Source organism: Salmo salar, chromosome 02, assembly GCF_965601325.2.
Source record: "Salmo salar chromosome 02, fSalSal1, whole genome shotgun sequence".
NCBI lineage: Eukaryota > Metazoa > Chordata > Actinopteri > Salmoniformes > Salmonidae > Salmo > Salmo salar.
In genome coordinates this window covers 31,362,272-31,388,773 of record NC_138292.1, presented here as the reverse complement: position 1 = coordinate 31,388,773, position 26,502 = coordinate 31,362,272, and the positions used below count along the sequence as shown (strand labels likewise).

At 42.1% G+C, this 26,502-nt stretch overlaps 1 protein-coding gene across 11 annotated transcripts in view; it reads left to right on the top strand.

Annotated features, from left to right (window-relative positions):
- LOC106579570 (regulating synaptic membrane exocytosis protein 2) overlaps positions 1–26,502 on the top strand; it is a 222,934-nt gene that overhangs the window by 103,881 nt on the left and 92,551 nt on the right. For 10 of the 11 annotated variants that reach the window (XM_082961802.1, XM_082961794.1, XM_082961791.1 and 7 more), the window contains 3 exons: positions 1,331–2,259; positions 22,582–22,649; positions 24,708–24,827. In XM_082961802.1, coding sequence (XP_082817928.1) covers positions 1,331–2,259; positions 22,582–22,649; positions 24,708–24,827 — 1,117 coding nt within the window. Of the gene's footprint in view, positions 1–1,330; positions 2,260–22,581; positions 22,650–22,794; positions 23,012–24,707; positions 24,828–26,502 lie in introns of those variants that run through there. The other variant, XM_082961815.1, reaches the window with a different exon arrangement.

Below are 26,502 nucleotides of genomic sequence, written 5' to 3'. Positions count from 1 at the left end.
CAGGGATATCTTGTCTTTGGGTCTGGCTGCCATCTTAGTGCTCCTAGATATATTTTTAGTGAAGAGAGTCAAGGAAGTGCAGTAGTCTTCTTCCCAAACCCCCAGCTCCAAACCCCCAGCTCCAAACCCCCAGCTCCAAACCCCCAGCTCCAAACCCCCAGCTCCAAACCCCCAGCTCCAAACCCCCAGCTCCAAACCCCCAGCTCCAAACCCCTAGCTCCAAACCCCCAGCTCCAAACCCCCAGCTCCAAACCCCCAGCGCCAAACCCCCAGCTCCAAACCCCCAGCTCCAAACCCCCAGCTCCAAACCCCTAGCTCCAAACCCCCAGCTCCAAACCCCCAGCTCCAAACCCCCAGCTCCAAACCCCCAACTCCAAACCCCTAGCTCCAAACCCCCAACTCCAAACCCCTAGCTCCAAACCCCCAACTCCAAACCCCCAGCTCCAAACCCCCAACTCCAAACCCCTAGCTCCAAACCCCCAACTCCAAACCCCTAGCTCCAAACCCCCAGCTCCAAACCCCCAGCTCCAAACCCCTAGCTCCAAACCCCCAGCTCCAAACCCCCAGCTCCAAACCCCCAGCTCCAAACCCCCAACTCCAAACCCCTAGCTCCAAACCCCCAACTCCAAACCCCTAGCTCCAAACCCCCAGCTCCAAACCCCCAGCTCCAAACCCCCAACTCCAAACCCCTAGCTCCAAACCCCCAACTCCAAACCCCTAGCTCCAAACCCCCAGCTCCAAACCCCCAACTCCAAACCCCTAGCTCCAAACCCCCAACTCCAAACCCCTAGCTCCAAACCCCCAACTCCAAACCCCCAGCTCCAAACCCCTAGCTCCAAACCCCCAACTCCAAACCCCCAGCTCCAAACCCCCAACTCCAAACCCCCAACTCCAAACCCCCAGCGCCAAACCCCCAGCTCCAGCCCTGTTATGTGACAGCTAGCTAGGCCTTTCATCAGCCGTCTATGAGTACACACACACACACACACACACACACACACACACACACTCACACACACACACACACACACACACACACACACACACACACACACACACACACACACACACACACACACTCACACACATTGGTGGCTACCCTGTCTAGGGAACTGCTGTGTTTGGAATGGGTTTAAAAGGCAGGTAAGCAGAGCAGAAAGCTCTGTAGATCTTTCATCCTAAGCATCAGTGAGAGTTTTTATATTTGTAATACTCAAGCTCAGTGTGATTCTATAATATAATATACAGCCTTTTAAAACCCTCTTCTGACTCAGAGAATTTTCCCTGCTACTTGACCCGCTCACTAACAGTCTTTTTCTTTGACGGACAGGAAACGAAGCCCATCAGCATCCAGGGATCCAAACCAAAGATACGACCAAAGGGAAGAGCGGGGTCAGTATGCCCCGGGGGACGGCACCATGCCCAGATCACCGTCCGACTATGGGGATGGGGACGCTCGGCGTGGGGCCCCACGGAGGTACCGAGACGCTGAGGCAGCGCGGGGGGATTACCGTGGTGGGCGGGGCCGCTGGCATTCCCAGGAGGACTACCCTCTGGACCAGGACGGGCCCTACCCTCTAGACGGGCAGCCCAGTGAGTACGAGTTGCAGCGCCAGCGCCAGGAGGAGTACCAGACACGCTACCGCTCCGACCCCAACCTGGCCCGTTACCCCGTCAAGCCCCAGCCCTACGAGGAGCAGATGAGGATGCATGCTGAGGTGGGCCGGGCCAGGCACGAGAGGCGCCACAGTGATGTGTCTCTGGCCTACACGGAGCAGGACGAGCCCCAGGGACCAATCCGCCTGTCCAGACAGCACCTGACCGAGCGCCGGCCGCCCATGGTGGGCCAACGTTCCTACTCCATGGACAGAAACTCCCCCACCCCTGGAGGCCACCACCGGACCTCCAACCACAGCCCCCCCACCCCACACCGCAGCCCCGTGCTGGGGGACAGGTCAGGGGACATGAGGCGGGGGCCAGGGGAGCCAATAGGGTTCAGGGGTCATGATTATCTGGACCCCAGCTCTGCTGTCAGGAAGACCAAGAGGGAGAAGATGGACACCATGTTGAGGAACGACTCTCTGAGCTCTGACCAGTCTGAGTCCATCCGGCCACCGCCACCAAAGCCCCACAAAACCAAAAAGGGGGGTAAGATGCGGCAGGTGTCCCTGAGCAGCTCAGAGGAGGAACTGGCCACCACGCCGGAGTACACCAGCTGTGAGGATGTGGAGATAGAGAGTGAGTCTGTCAGTGAGAAAGGTAGGAACACTCTTCCTCCTGCTCTCTCGCTTTCTACTCTCATACTGTACACTAGGGGGGCAATCTGAATATGCAACCTATTCCCTATAGTGCACTACTTTATAGGGCTCTCTCTTTTACTAGGGGAAAATCTGAATAGGCAACCTATTCCCTATAGTGCAGTACTTTATAGGGCTCACTCTTTTACTAGGGGCAAATCTGAAAAGGCAACCTATTCCCTATATAGTATTGCTCTATATAGGGAATATACTTTTGGCTCTGGCCAAAAGTCGTGCACTATATAGGGAATAGAGTGCCATTTGGGAAGCACAGAGTTATGCCAGGGATAGTCAAATCACCTTTGCATTATTCATTGGGAAGTGTATTCAGTGTCACTGTCAGCTCATGTTGGACATGTTTATTGACTAATTGCCACTGTTCCATATTCAGTGAGTTAGTGGTACGACAGTAGTCTGCTAGCTCCATATGTTCAGTACAGAGGACTGAGTGCCATTGATGAGTACTGAGTACCATACCATCACAACTCTCTTCTCAGTCGACCTTAATTATATGAAGGAAACTACAATGTTTATCCATGAAAACAATACCCGATGTTCTGTATATGTTCTGTATTGTCAGGCTTGCATAACTAAAGTGACTATTTGATTTTGGTTTTAGAGAGCGCAGTCAGTGTATGTGATACATGTGTTTTAATGTAGGCCTCGTGGTCTCATTCATAGTAATATGATATGTAGATGACGATAGGAATTTGATCTTAATGAGCCGTCGCTTAAAAACTAACCTTTTATTTCCTCACAGTCGATGGTCTGTCTGCGTCTTTGTTACGTGATCTGTTCTGTGTGTGTGTGTGTGTGTGTGTCAAGTCTATTCTACACTGTACTGCAACTGCGTGGAGGGAGCTTATTATGCCGACAGGGCTTGGCCAGATGGGTGTAAATGTCTATGCAAGTGTGTGTGTGTGTGTGTGTGTGTGTTGGGCTGCTGCTCTAGATACCTTATCCTGTCTCTGTCCTCCTGTAGCACACATTGCAGGGCCTGGCTACCACTTCTGTTTCACACATTCAATCTATTGTAATGGACTCTATATTATATAACACAGATAGAGGGACATATCGAGAGATAGCGAGAGGAGTGACGAGAGGAGGAGAGAGAGAGAGAAAGAAAAATATGGCGAGAGGAGGGGAGAGGGAGGAGGGAGAGAGAGAGCGAGGAGAGGAGAGGAGAGAGGGGAGGGAGAGAGAGAGCACGGGGAGAGAGTGGAGGAAGAGAGAGAGAGAAGGAAGGTAATGATATATGTAATTGTAGTCTGATACTGTACTTTTACAGTGGCACAGGCACACATGCACACACACATACACACGAACACACACACACTTGTTTCACACACATACACACAAACACACACACACACAAACTGTCCCAAAGTGTGTGTGTGCGTGCGTGTGTGCTTGCGTGTGTGTGTATTGGAGGGCTCACTCCAATTGGATCAGGGCCATGGGTGATGTGCTGTCCCAGTCATTCAGCCTATAGGGAGTCAGTCTGTCTGTCTGTGTCTGTGGGTTAGTCTGTGATGCTGCTTTTGAACGGCCTCTGGCTGAACAATGTCATCAGTCGTGCATATTAATTAATGAAGGTATGGCAAATGCAATTAAAAGTGGTAGAATAATTAGGGTTTCTCCCTGTAGGATTCTAGCCTCGCAAGCCGCGTGATCTTGCACGCTAACATGAATGGTTCCTTGCACTGATAAACTCTTGTGAGGCCAGTAGGATTCCCCCTGCACAACTCAACTAAAGTCCGTTGGATCAGCCAGGGAGGACGGGATGGGATTGGAGTAGACAGTGGAGTCGAGTCGTGAGCTGGGCTGGGCAGAGTGGAAGTTTGAAGATCAAATGTTTTTTGAATGGCTTACTTCTAGATTCTAGCCTCTAGTCCCTAACTCCTAGTCCTTATTGTCGTGTATTTACTATGGATTAAGTGATATATGACATGCTATTTTATCAAATCAATTCTCTGTAATTAATATTGCCTGATTAAACTAATCATGTAAATGTAATTAACTAGGAAGTCGGGGCACCACGGAAGAATGTTTATAGAGCTGTTGTCTTCTGAATAAACTCTTAAAGACCTGGCAGTCTTTTATATCAATAGTAGTCAATTATGAATCGTCACCTTATTCAGTCTCATCTGAACGTCGTAAATTCTTGGTTATCTTCACGAACCCTGGCTAACAAGTTGAATCAGCAATACAAAATTTGGATTAATTATTTATTTGCTAAATACCTAAATAATCACACAGAATTACATCTACACAGGGTGGATCATACATTGATTACTAATTATGTCATAAAATAAAACGGCCCATGCGGACAAATCTGAAATGACTGCTGGTTACACAAAGAAAGGGGGTTGGGTTTGAATGAAAGCGCGGGAAGACTGAGGAACAAAAGGATTGGGTCTCTATCAGACCTTATCAGGCTATGCTATCGTAAATACAGAATCTTATGCATTCTAAATAACCGCCCATTCGGAAAAGGAAAAATGCTAGAAATATATTTACTCTGAGCTGCGCTTCGATAGATTGGTCGATGATGGAAGGCTGGGTTGCCCAGCAGAGATCTCCCTTGTCCTTTGTAGAATATGTCTTGTGGTAGAACGGATACGTTGTAGTACCGTCGTCATGTGGTAGAACGTATACGTTGTAGTACCCTGTCTCTCTGAAGAGATTGTCCGTCCTTTCCTAGGCCACGCACGTTTATAGTGGCTGCTGATAACTCGACGTCTAGGATGTATCACTTCTTTAGTGAACATGACTTCAAAGTTCATACCAAGTTGCCATACATTAAGCTCATGCTATATTCTGGCAGGTATAGTCGAAATCATCCTTCCAGCATGGCAATCGTCACTTCCACGTTGAAATTCTCCCTCCTAAACGTATGGACAGCAGTCCTCACGTCATCGGGAACACGATGTTAATTTCGTTAGGTTGTAGTCGTTCAACCATTCACAACCAGAGCTCACGCTGTGGTTGGCTTAGTTCTGTTGATATTTTCCCTTTTAAATGTATGGACAGTAGTCCTCACGTCATCGGGAACACAAGAGGTTGACTTTCATCAATGGGCTTTTGTAGTGGGGGAGAGAAGGGCGTGTTTCATAGTTCACAACCAATGCCTGTTCACTTGGGCGGGGCCACTGTGTGAGCATAGTTCACTTATGAAAACAATTCTCCCATTTAGAAGCTAAAATTACATTTAATCTTTTCACAAATAGTTTCATATTTAAACATTTAAATTGCACAACAATTCCATGTGAATCTGATAACTAGAATGTGTAGACTTTCCCAGGTACAGTTTATGTCGTCCTGTCATCAGTCATAATGTCTCAGATGACAACTGATCTGACATCATAATCTTTAAGTACCAACGGATATTTTCAACCGGTTGGATTACCGAAATATGGTTCCGTTCCCAACCTTTTGATGTTACCAGACTTTCTCTATGTTAACAAAGGGCTTTCCAAGAGACCAATCTGTAGAGTAGAGAGAGAAAAGGGGGAAAAGTATTTATGCAGGTCATAAACCTCACCAACAGGGCAACGTCATGACACTAGCTACTAGCTTTCTCTCCTCTAGATGCAGGCAGTAGATAGTTATGTATTATAAGGTCATACTACTATTCATCTCATACTACTGTACCACAATGTTTCTGAACGATCGAACCACCCTCGCCCTCTGGTGATATAATGTTAAGGACACTAACAAAGTCCCAGATAGAGGGGAAGAGAGAGATTAGGCCTGGGACGGCGGAGGAGCGGTCACCGTGCTGAAAGCATTGCTACACGGGCGGCAGGCTGGCTTTGTGGTTTCCATATTAGTCCTTTGAAAAGGCAAACAGCTTCCAAAGACGTTTTAAAGTGTTTGTAGAGCTGTTTCTGAGGAGTGACCTATATAGATTCCCCTCTAAAGCAGACTGTATGGCACATCTACACTCAAGGGTTACTTCCCTGTGTGGTGTCTCTGTCTCCTTTGGATGACAGTGAAGGACTGAGTGATGTGAGTTAGTCCCTCTACACGGTCTCTTTCACATAGCTTTCAAGTGAAACAGGCATAGTTCTTATTTGTATTTGTTTTTATTATGGATCCCCATTAGCTGCTACCAGATATAAAGCTGCAAAAATCAAAAAATGCAGTGCATTCGGAAAGTATTCAGACCCTTTCCCTTTTTCCACATTTTGTTACGTTACAGCCTTATTCTAAAATGGACTATATACATGTTTTCTCTCATCAATCTACACACAATACCCCATAATAACAATGTGAAAACAGGTTTTTATTTATTTTGGCAAATGTATTAAAAATAAAAAACAGATACAGTTGAAGTCAGAAGTTTACATACACCTTAGCCAAATACATTTAAACTCAGTTTTTCACAATTCCTGACATTTAATCCTAGTAAAAATTCCCTGTTTTAGGTCAGTTAGGATCACCACTTTATTTTAAGAATGTGAAATGTCAGAATAATAGTAGAGAGAATGATTTATTTCAGCTTTTATTTCTTTCATCACATTCCCAGTGGGTCAGACATTTACATACACTCAATTAGTATTTGGTAGCGTTGCCTTTAAATTGTTTAACTTGGGTCAAACGTTTCAGGTAGCCTTCCACAAGCTTCCCACAATAAGTTGGGTGAATTTTGGCCCATTCCTCCTGACAGAGCTGGTGTAACTGAGTCAGGTTTGTAGGCCTCCTTGCTCGCACACGCTTTTTCAGTTCTGCCCACAAATTTTCTATAGGATTGAGGTCAGGGCTTTGTGATGGCCACTCCAATACCTTGACTTTGATGTCCTTAAGCCATTTTGCCACAGTTTTGGAAGTATGCTTGGGGTCATTGTCCATTTGGAAGACCCATTCGCGACCAAGCTTTAACTTCCTGACTGATGTCTTGAGATGTTGCTTCAATATATCCACATCATTGTCCTCTCCTCATGATGCCATCTATTTTGTGAAGTGCTCCAGTCCCTTCTGCAGCAAAGCACCCCCACAACATGATGCTGCCACCCCCGTGCTTCACGGTTGGGATGGTGTTCTTCGGCTTGCAAGCGTCCCACTTTTTCCTCCAAACATAACGATGATCATCATGGCCAAACAGTTTTATTTTTGTTTCATCAGACCAGAGGACATTTCTCTAAAAAGTATGGTCTTTGTCCCCATGTGCAGTTGCAAACCGTAGTCTGGCTTTTTTTGGTGGTTTTGGAGCAGTGGCTTCTTCCTTGCTGAGCGGCCTTTCAGGTTATGTCGATATAGGACTCGTTTTACTGTGGATATAGATACTTTTGTACTTGTTTCTACCAGCATCTTCACAAGGTCCTTTGCTGTTGTTCTGGGATTGATTTGCACATTTCGCACCAAAGTACAGTCATCTCTAGGAGACAGAACGTGTCTCCTTCCTGAGCGGTATGATGGCTGCGTGGTCCCCTGGAGTTTATACTTGCGTACTATTGTTTGTACAGATGAACGTGGTACCTTCAGGCGTTTGGAAATTGCTCCCATGGATGAAGCAGATTTGTGGAGGTCTGCAATTTTTTTTCTGAGGTCTTGGCTGATTTCTTTTGATTTTCCCATGATGTCAAGCAAAGAGGCACTGAGTTTGAAGGTAGGCCTTGAAATACATCCACAGATACACCTCTAATTGACTCGGTCAGGGAGGTGACCAAGAACCCAATGGCCACTCTCACAGAGCTCCAGAGTTCTTCGGTGGAGATGGGAGAACCTTCCAGAAAGGCAACCATCTCTGCAGCACTCCACCGATCAGGCCTTTATGGTAGAGGTGCGAGACGGAAGCCACTCCTCAGTAAAAGGCACATGACAGCCCACTTGGAGTTTGCCAAAAGGCACCTAAAGGACTCTCAGACCATGAGAAACAATATTCCCTGGTCTGATGAAACCAAGATTGAACTCTTTGGCCTGAAAGCCAAGTGTCACGTCTGGAGAAAACCTGGCACCATCCCTACGGTGAAGCATGGTGGTGGCAGCATCATGCTGTGGGATGTTTTTCAGCGGCAGGGACTGGGAGACTAGTCAGGATCGAGGGAAAGATGAACGGAGCAAAGTACAGAGATCCTTGATGAAAACCTGCTCCAGAGTGCACAGGACCTCAGACTGGGGTGAAGGTTCACCTTCCAACAGGACAACGACCCTAAACACACAGCCAAGACAACACAGGAGTGGCTTCGGGACAAGTCTCTGAATGTCCTTGAGTGGCCCAGCCAGAGCCCAGACTTGAACCCGATCGAACATCTCTGGAGAGACCTAAAAATAGCTGTGCAGTGACGCTCTCCAGCCAACCTGACCAACCTTGCGAGGATTTGCAGAGAAGAATGGGGGAAACTCTCCAAATACAGGTCTGCCAAGTTTTTAGCGTCATATCCAAGAAGACTCAAGACTGTAATCGCTGCCAAAAGTGCTTCAATAAAGTACTGAGTAAAGGGTCTGAATACTTATGTAAATTTGATATATCAACATGAATCAACCTCATCATGTCGGTTTCCCCTCAACACCATAGGATAGGTATTATACTGTGAGGCATCTGTAAGGGTTTAAGGCCTGTATTTCAGATCTCCACTACTCCTACAGACAACTACATGCTAAATAGCAACACGCAGACTCTCCCCTGTCCCCTGTTCCCCGTCCTGTAGTCTTTCCACTTGTTTGTTACAACAGGACAATGGTTATAGACAAAGGGTCGTTTTTCATTCTCCTGCTTCTGAACGAAACCCTCCCCTTGACACATATATACACACACACGTACACACACATGTATACACACACACACACACACACACACACACACACACACACACACACACACACACACACAGACACACACACACACACACACACGCACACACCTTCACACAGACATTGAATTAAACCCCATTTTCGTTCAGAATTAACATCCAAAGCTATCCTTCAAGAAGTTGGGCCACTTGACTCACTCCGCGCATGCCCACAGTCGTCATAATTACAAATTGATTTTGTTGTCAAATCTGTAATTATGGGGGCTTTTACCTTGGCAGCGTCAAAAGCAGGAAAAACGGATGAGGAAGACAGGAGAGGGAGGAAAAAACAAGAGAGAAGAGGAGAAAAGAGGACAGGGGATGAGGGGAGGAATGCAGAGCTGCTTCGCAGGTGAAGAGGAGAGGAGGACGAGTAGAATCCAGGCAGTCAACATTCCCCAGTCCCTGTGTTATGTAACTTTCTTCCTCACACAGGGAGGGAAGTAGTACATGGCTAGGTCAGACTGGCTCCATTATTGATGTATTGTATTGTGAAGGTCATGTGAAGGATCACAGTAGTGGTGGGGTCACAGAGTATGCTGAGGTGAGGGAGGTGAGCGGAGGGGGAGAAAGCTGAGGGAAAGAGTAAAGAGGGCAGAAAGCACCTTCTGTCCATCTGTGGCCAGTCAGCAGCACTATGGTCTGCCCTGCTATGTAATACACTCAGTGAGCTGCTTGACTGGCCTGGAAGGGAGGGAGGGAGGCCGAGGTGGGTGCGGTGAATACATATGTGTTATGGCGGCTAAGCTCACCTCGTGCCATGCTCTCTGACCCTGGGTACTCTGGGGGTCTGGGAGGGAGACGGTTGAGGGAGCGAGAGGGAGGAGTTGCCATCAGTAATGGCCTGAGCTCCTGGCTGGCCTGTTGGTAGTGAGGCTGGGAGACTGATTTAGTGTGACGTCCCTCTCACTCTCTTTTCCTCCGTATTGATCTCTTGACATGCCGCCTCATGATAGCGCAGGCAGGACAGAAACGAGAAAAGACGAGAGACAGAGAGAGAGAGTGGCAGGGAGGGATGGGGGAGAGAGAGAGAAAGAAGGAGAGTGATGAGAGAGGGGGCGAGAGAGAGGGGGGGGGCAGAAGAGAGAGAGAGTGAGGGGGTGGGGTGGACACTGTTTAGTGATAAACCAGACTAGATTCCCAATACAGCTCTATCTCTGGTCTGGTTGTGTAGGTTTTTAGGACTAGTCCAACATCCCCTGTAAAGGGCATTCTGATGTTCAATGCCAGACAAAAAAAACGAATAATGTTATAGTGTGCGTTTCTACATTGTAATAACACTACATTGACTATTATTTTTATGTTTTTAAGTGTGGAAAAAATAAATGTCCTAAATAATAATTGATTCTGTAGCTCTTTAACCTGCTACACCTTGGATGATTCTGGACAATCTGCTTCCACAGACACAAATCACACAGCTAATCTGCTCCCTTTACCTCACAGCATGGATACTGTTTAAACATACACAATGTTTCACCTCTCTCTCTCTCTCTCTCTCTCTCTCTTTGTCTCTCTCTCTCTCTCTTTCTGCTCTCTCCCCCCGAATTGTAGTAAAAACAGCATCAATAATTAATGATCCAATTAATAGTTTACACTGGTTTCTATTGAGTTGTCAAAGTGATGGAGAGCCTGCTGGCAATGAACTCTTTCTCCGCTGTCTCCTCCCCTCGTTGTGCTGCTGCCGGAACCCTGAATCAGCACTTTAGTGGTGGGTCCCCGCGCCTGCTGCGCCGAGCCCGAATGAAACCAACTGGGGGGTGTGTGGAGGGAGGGAGGAGACTGCTGATGCTCACAATTTACGGCTGTGATGAGTTTCCTGTTGGCTGAATCACCCTCAGCTGGGGTTTTACCGGTCCTCACCAGGGATCAGGGCCCAATTGTGATTGGCACTGTTAATAAAACAGGAGGAAGAGGGAAGCAACAGAGGGAGGCCCCATTCTCTAGCCTAGCTCAGCCCCCATCTGAGGGGCGTGGCGGTGGGTGGTGTGTGAGTGTGTGTGTGTGTGTGTGTGTGTGTGTGTGTGTGTGTGTGTGTGTGTGGTAGGCTTCAGATGAGCTGGAGAGGTGTGATGTCAACATGTCTATATGATTTAAACAAGTCTATGAGATTTAAACAAGTCTATGAGATTTCAACATGTCTATATGATTTCAACATGTCTATATGATTTAAACATGTCTATGAGATTTAAACAAGTCTATGAGATTTAAACAAGTCTATATGATTTCAACATGTCTATATGATTTAAACAAGTCTATGAGATTTAAACAAGTCTATGAGATTTAAACATGTCTATATGATTTAAACATGTCTATATGATTTAAACATGTCTATGAGATTTAAACAAGTCTATATGATTTCAACATGTCTATATGATTTAAACAAGTCTATGAGATTTAAACAAGTCTATGAGATTTAAACATGTCTATATGATTTAAACATGTCTATATGATTTAAACATGTCTATATGATTTAAACATGTCTATATGATTTAAACATGTCTATATGATTTAAACAAGTCTATGAGATTTAAACAAGTCTATGAGATTTAAACATGTCTATATGATTTAAACATGTCTATATGATTTCAACATGTCTATATGATTTCAACATGTCTATATGATTTAAACATGTCTATATGATTTCAACATGTCTATGAGATTTAAACATGTCTATATGATTTAAACATGTCTATATGATTTAAACATGTCTATATGATTTAAACATGTCTATATGATTTAAACATGTCTATGAGATTTAAACATGTCTATATGATTTAAACATGTCTATATGATTTCAACATGTCTATATGATTTCAACATGTCTATATGATTTCAACATGTCTATATGATTTAAACATGTCTATATGATTTAAACATGTCTATATGATTTCAACATGTTTAAATGATTTAAACATGTCTATATGATTTCAACATGTCTATATGATTTCAACATGTCTATATGATTTAAACATGTCTATGAGATTTAAACATGTCTATATGATTTAAACATGACTATATGATTTAAACATGTCTATATGATTTAAACATGACTATATGATTTAAACATGACTATATGATTTAAACATGTCTATATGATTTCAACAGGTCTATGAGATTTAAACAGGTCTATATGATTTAAACATGTCTATATGATTTCAACATGTCTATGATTTCAACATGTCTATATGATTTCAACATGTCTATATGATTTAAACATGTCTATATGATTTAAACATGTCTATATTATTTAAACATGTCTATATGATTTCAACATGTCTATATGATTTAAACATGTCTATATGATTTAAACAAGTCTATATGATTTAAACATGTCTATATGATTTAAACATGTCTATATGATTTAAACATGTCTATGAGATTTAAACATGTCTATATGATTTAAACATGTCTATGAGATTTAAACATGTCTATATGATTTAAACATGTCTATATGATTTCAACATGTCTATATGATTTAAACATGTCTATATGATCTAAACATGTCTATATGATTTAAACATGTCTATGAGATTTAAACAAGTCTATGAGATTTAAACATGTCTATATGATTTAAACATGTCTATATGATTTAAACATGTCTATATGATTTAAACATGTCTATGAGATTTAAACAAGTCTATGAGATTTAAACATGTCTATATGATTTAAACATGTCTATATGATTTAAACATGTCTATATGATTTCAACATGTCTATATGATTTAAACATGTCTATATGATTTAAACATGTCTATGAGATTTAAACATGTCTATGAGATTTAAACATGTCTATATGATTTAAACATGTCTATATGATTTAAACATGACTATATGATTTAAACATGTCTATATGATTTAAACATGTCTATATGACTATATGATTTAAACATGTCTATATGATTTAAACATGTCTATATGATTTAAACATGTCTATATGATTTAAACATGTCTATATGATTTAAACATGTCTATGATTTAAACATGTCTATATGATTTCAACACTTCTATGAGATTTAAACATGTCTATATGATTTAAACAAGTCTATGAGATTTAAACAAGTCTATGAGATTTAAACATGTCTATATGATTTAAACATGTCTATATGATTTCAACATGTCTATATGATTTCAACATGTCTATATGATTTAAACATGTCTATATGATTTCAACATGTCTATGAGATTTAAACATGTCTATATGATTTAAACATGTCTATATGATTTAAACATGTCTATATGATTTAAACATGTCTATATGATTTAAACATGTCTATGAGATTTAAACATGTCTATATGATTTAAACATGTCTATATGATTTCAACATGTCTATATGATTTCAACATGTCTATATGATTTAAACATGTCTATATGATTTAAACATGTCTATATGATTTCAACATGTCTATATGATTTAAACATGTCTATGAGATTTAAACAAGTCTATGAGATTTAAACATGTCTATATGATTTAAACATGTCTATATGATTTCAACATGTCTATATGATTTAAACATGTCTATGAGATTTAAACATGTCTATATGATTTAAACATGTCTATATGATTTAAACATGTCTATATGATTTAAACATGACTATATGATTTAAACATGACTATATGATTTAAACATGTCTATATGATTTCAACATGTCTATGAGATTTAAACAGGTCTATATGATTTAAACATGTCTATATGATTTCAACATGTCTATGATTTCCACATGTCTATATGATTTCAACATGTCTGTATGATTTAAACATGTCTATATGATTTAAACATGTCTATATGATTTAAACATGTCTATATGATTTAAACATGTCTATATGATTTAAACAAGTCTATATTATTTAAACATGTCTATATGATTTCAACATGTCTATATGATTTAAACATGTCTATATGATTTAAACAAGTCTATATGATTTAAACATGTCTATATGATTTCAACATGTCTATATGATTTATACATGTCTATATGATTTAAACATGTCTATATGATTTAAACAAGTCTATGAGATTTAAACAAGTCTATGAGATTTAAACATGTCTATATGATTTAAACATGTCTATATGATTTAAACAAGTCTATATGATTTAAACATGTCTATATGATTTAAACATGTCTATATGATTTAAACATGTCTATATGATTTAAACATGTCTATGAGATTTAAACATGTCTATATGATTTAAACATGTCTATATGATTTAAACATGACTATATGATTTAAACATGTCTATATGATTTAAACATGTCTATATGATTTAAACATGACATATATGATTTAAACATGACTATATGATTTAAACATGTCTATATGATTTAAACATGTCTATATGATTTAAACATGACTATATGATTTAAACATGTCTATATGATTTAATCATGTCTATGATTTAAACATGTCTATATGATTTCAACATGTCTATGAGATTTAAACATGTCTATATGATTTAAACAAGTCTATGAGATTTAAACAAGTCTATGAGATTTAAACATGTCTATATGATTTAAACATGTCTATATGATTTCAACATGTCTATATGATTTAAACATGTCTATATGATTTCAACATGTCTATGAGATTTAAACATGTCTATATGATTTAAACATGTCTATATGATTTCAACATGTCTATATGATTTCAACATGTCTATATGATTTCAACATGTCTATATGATTTAAACATGTCTATATGATTTAAACATGTCTATATGATTTCAACATGTTTAAATGATTTCAACATGTCTATATGATTTCAACATGTCTATATGATTTAAACATGTCTATGAGATTTAAACAAGTCTATGAGATTTAAACATGTCTGTATGATTTAAACATGTCTATATGATTTCAACATGTCTATATGATTTAAACATGTCTATATGATTTAAACATGTCTATATGATTTAAACATGTCTATATGATTTAAACATGACTATATGATTTAAACATGACTATATGATTTAAACATGTCTATATGATTTCAACATGTCTATGAGATTTAAACAGGTCTATATGATTTAAACATGTCTATATGATTTAAACATGTCTATGATTTCCACATGTCTATATGATTTCAACATGTCTATATGATTTAAACATGTCTATATGATTTAAACATGTCTATATGATTTAAACATGTCTATATGATTTAAACATGTCTATATGATTTAAACAAGTCTATATTATTTAAACATGTCTATATGATTTAAACATGTCTATATGATTTAACAAGTCTATATGATTTAAACATGTCTATATGATTTCAACATGTCTATATGATTTAAACATGTCTATATGATTTAAACATGTTTATATGATTTAAACATGTCTATGAGATTTAAACAAGTCTATGAGATTTAAACATGTCTATGAGATTTAAACATGTCTATATGATTTAAACATGTCTATGAGATTTAAACATGTCTATATGATTTAAACATGTCTATATGATTTCAACATGTCTATATGATTTAAACATGTCTATATGATTTAAACATGTCTATATGATTTAAACATGTCTATGAGATTTAAACAAGTCTATGAGATTTAAACATGTCTATATGATTTAAACATGTCTATATGATTTAAACATGTCTATATGATTTAAACATGTCTATGAGATTTAAACAAGTCTATGAGATTTAAACATGTCTATATGATTTAAACATGTCTATATGATTTAAACATGTCTATATGATTTCAACATGTCTATATGATTTCAACATGTCTATATGATTTAAACATGTCTATATGATTTAAACATGACATATATGATTTAAACATGACTATATGATTTAAACATGTCTATATGATTTAAACATGTCTATATGATTTAAACATGTCTATATGATTTAAACATGTCTATGATTTAAACATGTCTATATGATTTAAACATGTCTATGAGATTTAAACATGTCTATATGATTTAAACATGTCTATATGATTTAAACATGTCTATGAGATTTAAACAGGTCTATATGATTTAAACAAGTCTATGAGATTTAAACATGTCTATATGATTTAAACATGTCTATATGATTTAAACATGTCTATATGATTTAAACATGTCTATGAGATTTAAACAAGTCTATGAGATTTAAACATGTCTATATGATTTAAACATGTCTATATGATTTAAACATGTCTATGAGATTTAAACATGTCTATATGATTTAAACATGTCTATATGATTTAAACATGTCTATATGATTTAAACATGACTATATGATTTAAACATGTCTATATGATTTAAACATGTCTATATGATTTAAACATGACTATATGATTTAAACATGTCTATATGATTTAAACATGTCTATGATTTAAACATGTCTATATGATTTCAACATGTCTATGAGATTTAAACAGGTCTATATGATTTAAACATGTCTATATGATTTAAACATGTCTATATGATTTCAACATGTCTATGAGATTTAAACAGGTCTATATGATTTCAACATGTCTATATGATTTAAACATGTCTATGATTTCAATATGTCTATATGATTTAAACATGTCTATATGATTTAAACATGTCTATATGATTTAAACATGTCTATATGATTTCAACATGTCTATATGATTTAAACATGTCTATGAGATTTAAACATGTCTATATGATTTAAACATGTCTATATGATTTCAACATGTCTATATGATTTAAACATGACTATATGATTTAAACATGTCTATATGATTTAAACATGTCTATATGATTTAAACATGACTATATGATTTAAACATGACTATATGATTTAAACATGTCTATATGATTTAAACATGTCTATATGATTTCAACATGTCTATATGATTTAAACATGTCTCTGGAATTTAAACATGTCTATATGATTTAAACATGTCTATGAGATTTAAACATGTCTATATGATTTAAACATGTCTATATGATTTAAACATGTCTATATGATTTAAACAAGTCTATATTATTTAAACATGTCTATATGATTTAAACATGTCTATGAGATTTAAACATGTCTCTGCGATTTAAACATCTGTGATTGTTAGAATTGCAAGCCGTAAGCTGTTTGGGGCTATCATGGACACAATTGCAAAGTCATTTGGTTGCAGCAGCTGAGACAAAGAGAGGCAGGGAGAGGAGAGGCAGCGATGCTAAAATGTGTTTATGGCGACTGGCAGCAGCAGCAGCTCAGTGTGTGTGTGTGTGTGTGTGTGTGTGTGTGTGTGTGTGTGTGTGTGTGTGTGTGTGTGTGTGTGTGTGTGTGTGTGTGTGTGTGTGTGTGTGTGTGTGTGTGTGTGTGTGTGTGTGTGTGTGTGGCAGGGAGGGTAATCAGTGTTGAGTATTGTCAGTTGTTGGTTCCAGCGGGTCACAGAGGGCACAGCCCATCTGGGGACTTCCATAATGTTTTATCACTGGGCATAACTGTATACAGTAAGTGGTTTTAGCACCCACAGGGACGGGTGGAGGGATGAAGGGCTTGTGATAGGACCAGGGGAGGGATGGAGGGGTGGAGGGATGGAGGGGTGGTGATAGGACCAGGGGAGGGGTGGAGGGATGGAGGGGTGGTGATAGGACCAGGGGAGGGGTGGAGGGATGGAAGGGTGGTGATAGGACCAGGGGAGGGGTGGAGGGATGGAGGGGTGGTGATAGGACCAGGGGAGGGTTGGAGGGATGGAGGGGTGGTGATAGGACCAGGGGAGGGGTGGAGGAATGGAGGGGTGGTGATAGGACCAGGGGAGGGGTGGAGGGATGGAGGGGTGGTGATAGGACCAGGGGAGGGGTGGAGGGATGGAGGGGTGGTGATAGGACCAGGGGAGGGGTGGAGGGATGGAGGGGTGGTGATAGGACCAGGGGAGGGGTGGAGGGATGGAGGGGTGGTGATAGGACCAGGGGAGGGGTGGAGGGATGGAGGGGTGGTGATAGGACCAGGGGAGGGGTGAAGGGATGGAGGGCTTGTGATAGGACCAGGGGAGGGGTGAAGGGATGGAGGGGTGGTGATAGGACCAGCGGAGGGGTGGAGGGATGAAGGGCTTGTGATAGGACCAGGGGAGGGGTGGAGGGATGGAGGGGTGGTGATAGGACCAGGGGAGGGGTGGAGGGATGGATGGGTGGTGATAGGACCAGGGGAGGGATGGAGGGGTGGTGATAGGACCAGCGGAGGGGTGGAGGGATGAAGGGCTTGTGATAGGACCAGGGGAGGGGTGGAGGGATGGAGGGGTGGTGATAGGACCAGGGGAGGGGTGAAGGGATGGAGGGATGGAGGGCTTGTGATAGGACCAGGGGAGGGGTGGAGGGATGGAGGGGTGGTGATAGGACCAGGGGAGGGGTGAAGGGATAGAGGGCTTGTGATAGGACCAGGGGAGGGGTGGAGGGATGGAGGGGTGGTGATAGGACCAGCGGAGGGGTGAAGGGATGAAGGGCTTGTGATAGGACCAGGGGAGGGTTGAAGGGATGGAGGGGTGGTGATAGGACCAGGGGAGGGGTGAAGTGATGGATGGGTGGTGATAGGACCAGGGGAGGGGTGAAGGGATGGAGGGGTGGTGATAGGACCAGGGGAGGGGTGAAGGGATGGAGGGGTGGTGATAGGACCAGGGGAGGGGTGGAGGGATGGAAGGGTGGTGATAGGACCAGAGGAGGGGTGAAGGGATGGAGGGGTGGTGATAGGACCAGGGGACGGGTGAAGGGATGGATGGGTGGTGATAGGACCAGGGGAGGGGTGGAGGGATGGAGGGATCGAGGGCTTGTGATAGGACCAGGGGAGGGGTGAAGGGATGGAGGGGTGGTGATAGGACCAGGGGAGGGGTGGAGGGATGGAGGGTTTGTGATAGGACCAGAGGAGGGGTGGAGGGATGGAGGGTTTGTGATAGGACCAGAGGAGGGGTGAAGGGAAGCAGGGATGAAGGGCTTGTGATAGGACCAGGGGAGGGGTGGAGGGATGGAGGGTTTGTGATAGGACCAGAGGAGGGGTGAAGGGAAGCAGGGATGAAGGGCTTGTGATAGGACCAGGGGAGGGGTGAAGGGATAGAGGGGTGGTGATAGGACCAGGGGAGGGATGGAGGGATGGAGGAGTGGTGATAGGACCAGGGGAGGGGTGAAGGGATGGAGGGCTTGTGATAGGACCAGGGGAGGGGTGAAGGGATGGAGGAGTGGTGATAGGACCAGGGGAGGGGTGAAGGGATGGAGGAGTGGTGATAGGACCAGGGGAGGGGTGAAGGGATGGAGGGCTTGTGATAGGACCAGGGGAGGGGTGAAGGGATGGAGGAGTGGTGATAGGACCAGGGGAGGGGTGAAGGGATGGAGGGCTTGTGATAGGACCAGGGGAGGGGTGAAGGGATGGTGATAAGAGGAGGATGGCTGGTTGTTTTGGAGAGGACCTGACCTTGCTCTACCATACAGTGTCTCGGCCAGCCTTGAAAAATATACATGAATATTAATGTAGAAATTATTTACTGTTTTCTCAGCTTCCAACGACGTGATCCTCACCACTCTTGATAGCAACCCTAGAGTAAAGCTACAGACCAGGGCATTACACGTTACATTTAGAGAGAAATATTGAGAGAACATCTGATCTCCCCCTTCCCTTCCCATCCCACCCAAAAACCCCATATGCAGCATAAAGCTATTTTTATATGCTTCCAACTGAATTCCCTGACTTCTCCCAGATTGAGTTATGTATTCACCAGGCTAACTGCTTTATGGAGACCTGTCCTTCATAGCTCCATTAGATTATTCTCTTTTCACAGGAAGTGATGTGAAGGAAATGATGCGTGCAGCTTTGGGTTGCATAAATACACTGGTTCTATTTAACCTTACCTGTGCCTGCAGACGTATGGGCACACTGTGTAGTGTGTACTACAGTCGGTTGAACTCGCACACGCTTACTGTTAAAACAATCTAGGTGTTTCAGCTAATTATTATTAAGTAACTGGTTCCACAGCCTATTTTTGGTTTACTCAACTTTTCGGTCCAAGTATTACCTGAACAAAAAAAAGAGTTTGCCCAAACTCTTAAATTGTAGAAAACGTAGGCAAAAATTCTGTGAACTTAAAATGATGTGTTTGCTCAAAATGTCTCATATGTTCATTCAACTAGAAATTATAATTTGAGAATTTTACCCCCAAGAAAAGGCTGTGTAACTAACTCAGCGTTTTCAATGTACATATTCGACACACGTTTTCATTGTGCATGTTCATTTACACAGTAATTAATATTCAACATGTCCTCACCTGGGATTTGAACTCACAACCTCGTGGTTCACAGCATTCCAATCTTCCTGCCACGCCACCATGGCTGTGTCTGATTGATTTCACCTGCATTGCTACACTTTGCAATTCAAAGTAAATCTCAGCTCTGTTAAAAGTACATTCAAGAATGACGTTTATTTTATCATAGTGATTAAGGAGTACCATTAAAACAGAGTAATATGTCCCACCAACATTAGACAACTACACTGAAAAACCTACAATTGCTGAAATAAGTCAATGATGAGAGAATAGTCAGATGAACTGATAATTGACACGGTAATGGTGGTGTAGCAGGAAGGTCGGAATGCCATGAACCAAGAGTTTGTGAGTTCAAATCCCAGGTGAGGACATGTTGAACATTAATTACTGTGTAAATGAACATTCACAATGTAATCATGTTGTGTCACTGGTATCAGATATGTGAGTTGAAAACATTGTGTGTTTAAAGCGCTGTTTAATTCAGGTAACACTTTGACCGAAAAGTTGAGTAAACAAAAAAGCCTGTTTTTTATTTATTTTTACGGTGCATACTGAACATACGCTAAGCTATATATCGACACATCGGCAATGGAGACAGATCCAGTGTCCTGAATGGTCCATAGTGACAAAATGGGCGAGCTAGTGGCGGGCCATACCTCATACTTCATCGCTGTACGCTTTTAATATGAATCATTTCATGTTTCCCGAATTTCTGTCTTATTGGGTTGTAAAATGAGTGGCCAATGGAAGCTAATAGCACTACTAAATAGGAGTGTTTATCAGGAATGTTTAATGTGTTGATATCTTCCGTTGGCTGAGAGAGACAGACAGAGAGCGAGACAGACACTAATATCTCATGTTCACTTCAAAGAAAGAACACTGCAAAATTACTCCTCCTCTCGACGGGCCTCCTCAGCCCTCCGTCCCTCTCCTTCTGTCAGGGAAGACTCCCATCCCGCCTTCAACATTCACTACTTCTCACTCTTTTAGTTAGCTGGCTTTACAAGCTTCTTCATCAAATTGTAGTGTTTGTTGCAGTCTCTCTCTGCACATCCACCACCCACCATCATCAACCAGAGGAAACGCTGCTGAAGTCTATACCAACATGATGTTGTTCTAGAAAGCAGGTCCAGAAGTCATGTTGGATCTAAAGATGATGATCTCTCTATCTGGAGAGCGATGGGTGGAGGAGAGAGAGAAGTGGAGGACCGAGGAAAGGAAGAGGAGAGAGAGAGAGAGAGAGAGAGAGAGAGAGAGAGAGAGAGAGAGAGAGAGAGAGAGAGATTTACAGGGACTAGTTCTTGGTTTGTCTGAGGGAGCCAGTCTCCATCGATCCCCCTGACCCACATCAGACAGGTTACAGACAGACTGACTGAGCCTTATTGGAGAAAGTGCACACACAGAGCACAGACACAGAGAAAAAGATGAACTCTCTCCCTGACTTCTGAAGTCCCTGCCTGGCCTGCTGGGCTGAGGGAATATGACTGCTACTCACTCACTTTACTATCTGAGCAACACAAACATATGGGACAAACTGAACATGTAATGGCATAATAGCCATTTGCCCAGCCTCCATCTCTCAGGGCTGTATCCATCCATCCCATCCACTGATGCCTTCAGTACAGATCTGGGCAAGGCAGTCATCGGGATAGCATCTTAAAAAGCTTTTCCTGGTGCACTTTAGATTGAGGTTAGTTAAGGTTGCTGGGGCATTGCCATCTTTGTCCCAGTTAAACATATTACATCCCAGGAAGCACCTCTCTCTCTCTCTCTCTCTCTCTCTCTCTCTCTCTCTCTGATCCAGACCCAGGCTGTTAAGATAGCAGGACGCACGGACGCTATCTTCATTTGAACAATGTGAATTCCTGCAGAGAGTTACAACGATATCTTTGGCTAGTTTGCTTCAACAGAATGTCTTGGAAAAGAGTGGCAACATGTGTGAATGATTTATGAACAAGAGTGTGGGGCCTGGTTTGGTCTTGCAACCAATGAGAATTGTTCCAAGACTAAACACAACCTAAATGGTCTGTGCTTGTGTTGTCTGAATGTGTGTGTTAGTAGTCATGGTCATGTACTCTGTGCTGGTTACCATCGCAGTATTGACTTCAGAGAGGCCCATCTACTGTATGTGGACTGTATGTTTCTACTCTCTTCACAGGAGCTATTGTTGTTCACCTGTGAGTGTGTGTGTGTCAGCACTGTACGTTGGGGTTCTGTGGTCCTCACCTTTCCCTCTCGCTGTCTTCTCTTGTGTGTGTGTGTGTGTGTGTGGTTCCCACAGGAGATTTGGATGGCCACTGGTTGGACCATGCGTCATGGCATAGCAGCGATGCCTCCCCAATGTCTTTGGTGAGACATGCGGAGCCCTGCCCCTAACCCCCCTCCTCCTCCCCCTCTCAGAGTCCTTTGTCATTTCATGTTTGCTTTGTTTTATTTACACCTCCGCATGGGTTTTCTTCTTTCTTTCTGTTTTTTATCCCACACCTGTAGGGGACAGTCAAAGGGGGAAAAGAAAAACTATTGAGCGGGCATTTTTGTCCGACTCAACACACAACACCTTATCTGAGAGGCAAAAGAAAATGGTGCGCTTTGGGGGCCACTCATTGGAAGAGGACGCAGAATGGTGCGAACCCCAGGTTAAAGACTCTGGCGTTGACACGTGCAGTAGCACTACCCTAAACGAGGACAATCAGCATAGCCATAGTGAGAAGGTACTGGAGACTATGTAGCCACAATATCTGCACTTTGTTCTTTTTCTTTATTTTTCTTTACCTACCTCCTCCGGTCTTTATCTGTCACTAATTGTTAAATAGTAGACATGTTTATTCTTTTTTAAATTTGAATTGATTGATTTTCCTTTGAACTTTGTCTTTATTATTATTCCGGGGAATTGATAAGATTGATTTCATTTCGACAGCAGCTTGCTGGGTGTTGCTGAAATAGGAGATGGGGAACTCCTCTTTATTGCTCTGCTGTTTGCTCTCTGGCAGCATAAAGATCCATCCAGGAGCATTGAAACACAACCCTCTTTTTGTCATGGCACACAGCAATGTCCACTCCTCTAGTTGCATGTTGCTAGTTGCTCTCAGTCTGTTTTGTTATTGTTACTGTAGCGGCCATCTTAGTAACGTTACAGTAGGGTAACGACACCTACCTCTCACAGACACAGGCCTCTAGTCCAGTCCCTCACTGGAATGACCCCTCCTCTCCCAACGCACACTACCTAGTCAAGTCATTATCCCCCCTAGATCTCCACTCAGTCCAATACCAAAACTAAACCAACCACTTAGAACTGAGAACAGGGACGATTGGATTTCTTTTGCACAGACAAAGTTACGTTTTTCTTTTTTTCCCTTCCGCTGTCATGTTTGTTGTGATTTCATCTTTTTTTTTGTCTCTCTTCATCTTGGCCTTAATCATCACGCTGTGCTGTTCTTTTGGGAGTTTTCGTCCATAAATCCTACTTTGGTTCACCCCTTTTTGTTGTTGTTGCGTAATACATTTTTTCTTCATCTGCTTCTAACTGTTCCGTTGTGGAGGTGTAGTGCTGTGTGTAGCAGGGCAGAGAGTGGTGGAGTGCAGCCTTAACCTCCCTCTGCCTTCAGCTAAGGCCTCCCTTACAGACCATCAGACAAAATCTACACTCATCCAAACTCAACTGGATTTGATGCTAGTGTGGCCGAGTTTAATTGAGATGTTCTAGATAGAGTGCAGATTTTCTCAGATGGTTTGTGTGGAGCTTCTGCTCTGCAGTGACTAGGAGGGCGTGATGGTTTGCCTATTTTACCCTGCATGGGGTGCTGAATGCTCTCTACCTATTCCCTGTTTGCAGGATCACACACGCCCTGGCATTGGATGTGCAAAATGTTTCATTTTCATTTAATAACAGTTTTGTGTGATACATTTACCATAACATAACATACATAGGAAAAAAAAATTGTACCTAAAATCAGATTGAAGTACTTCCATGAAATATGTTTATGGACATAGTTAATCACTGCTTAAAAGGTGGGCTGTGGTATTGTAAAAATGGTTTTATTTTGCCATTGTTATAACATTTTGCCTTCAACTACAGTACGTATAACTGTGATGCAGTAGATACAATAATTTTTTCGATTTTGATGAAATATGTCTTTATTATCTAATTGTGATAGTCCGGCTAATCCCAAAAGAAAAGACAGATTATATAATCTGAAATAGAAAGGATAGAGACAGAGCTATAATCACCAGATTAGATAACTAACCAGAGCTTGTGTGATCGTTCATTATGTCAAATGAAGTGATACCCCCCCACCTCACCCCACCCTTCACATGATACCCACTTTTCTTTTTAAAGTGATTGAAGTAAATCTGGTGTGGATGAGTTGTAAAACACAAGGTGTGTTGTTGCTGTGTGTGTTCCTATAGCATCCAGTGACATGGCAGCCCTCCAAAGATGGGGAGCGCCTAATAGGGCGGATTCTGCTCAACAAGCGGATGAAGGATGGAAGTGTACCTCGAGACTCAGGAGCACTGCTGGGACTGAAGGTGAGTCCGCCCCGTCTGTCTGACCTCTCTGTCTGGACTTCTGTCTATCTACTGGGACCAGTCTGACCTAATGGTCAGAGGTCGTTTGTTATTACAGCTGTCCATCATTATTCAAAGGTTGCTTCCCAAATGGTATCCTATTCCGTATGTAGAGAGAATATGTCGTTTTTTATTATACCTTTATTTAATTTAACCAGGTAGGCTAGTTGAGAACAAGTTCTCATTTACAACTGCGACCTGGCCAAGAATAAAGCAAAGACGTTCGACACGTACAACAACACATGGAATAAACAAAACATACAGTCAATAATACAGTTGAAGAAAATCTATATACAGTGTGTGCAATTGAGGTAAGATAAGGGAGGTAAGGCAATAAATAGACCATGGTGGCGAAGTAATTACAATATACCAATTAAACATTGGAGTGACAGATGTGCAGAAGATGAATGTGCAAGTAGAGATACTGGGGTGCAAAGGAGCAAGATAAATAAATAAATACAGTATGGGGATGAGGTAGTTGGATGGGCTATTTGCAGATGGGCTATATACAGGTGCAGTGATCTGTGAGCTGCTCTGACAGCTGGTGCTTAAAGCTAGTGAGGGAGATATGAGTCTCCAGCTTCAGTGATTTTTGCAGTTCGTTCCAGTCATTGGCAGCAGAGAACTGGAAGGAAAGGCGGCCAAAGGAGGAATTGGCTTTGGGGGTGACTAGTGAGATACACCTGCTGGAGCGCGTGCTATGGGTGGGTGCTGCTATGGTGACCAGTGAGCTGAGATAAGGCGGGGCTTTACCTAGCAGAGACTTGTAGATGACCTGGAGCCAGTGGGTTTGGCGACGAGTATGAAGCCAGGGCCAGCCAACGAGAGCGTACAGGTCGCAGTGGTGGGTAGTATATGGGGCTTTGGTGACAAAACGGATGGCACTGTGATAGACTGCATCCAATTTGTTGAGTAGAGTGTTGGAGGCTATTTTGTAAATGACATCGCCGAAGTCGAGGATCGGTAGGATGGTCAGTTTTACGAGGGTATGTTTGGCAGCATGAGTGAAGGATGCTTTGTTGCGAAATAGGAAGCCGATTCTTGATTTAATTTTGGATTGGAGATGCTTAATGTGAGTCTGGAAGGAGAGTTTACAGTCTAACCAGACACCTAGGTATTTATAGTTGTCCACATATTGTAAGTCAGAACCGTCCAGAGTAGTGATGCTGGACGGTTGGGCAGGTGCGGGCAGTGACCGGTTGAAGAGCATGCATTTAGTTTTACTTGCATTTAAGAGCAGTTGGAGGCCACGGAAGGAGAGTTGTATGGCATTGAAGCTTGTCTGGAGGTTAGTTAACCCAGTGTCCAAAGAAGGGCCAGAGGTATACAGAACGGTGTCGTCTGCGTAGAGGTGGATCAGAGAATCAACAGCAGCAAGAGCGACATCATAGAGACTGCCAGAGGTCTGGACAACAGGCCCTCCGATTTGACACACTGAACTCTATCAGAGAAGTAGTTGGTGAACCAGGTGAGGCAGTCATTTGAGAAACCAATGCTGTTTAGTCTGCCGATAAGAATGTGGTGATTGACAGAGTCGAAAGCCTTGGCCAGGTCGATGAAGACGGCTGCACAGTAATGTCTCTTATCGATGGCGGTTATGATATCGTTTAGGACCTTGAGCGTGGCTGAGGTGCAC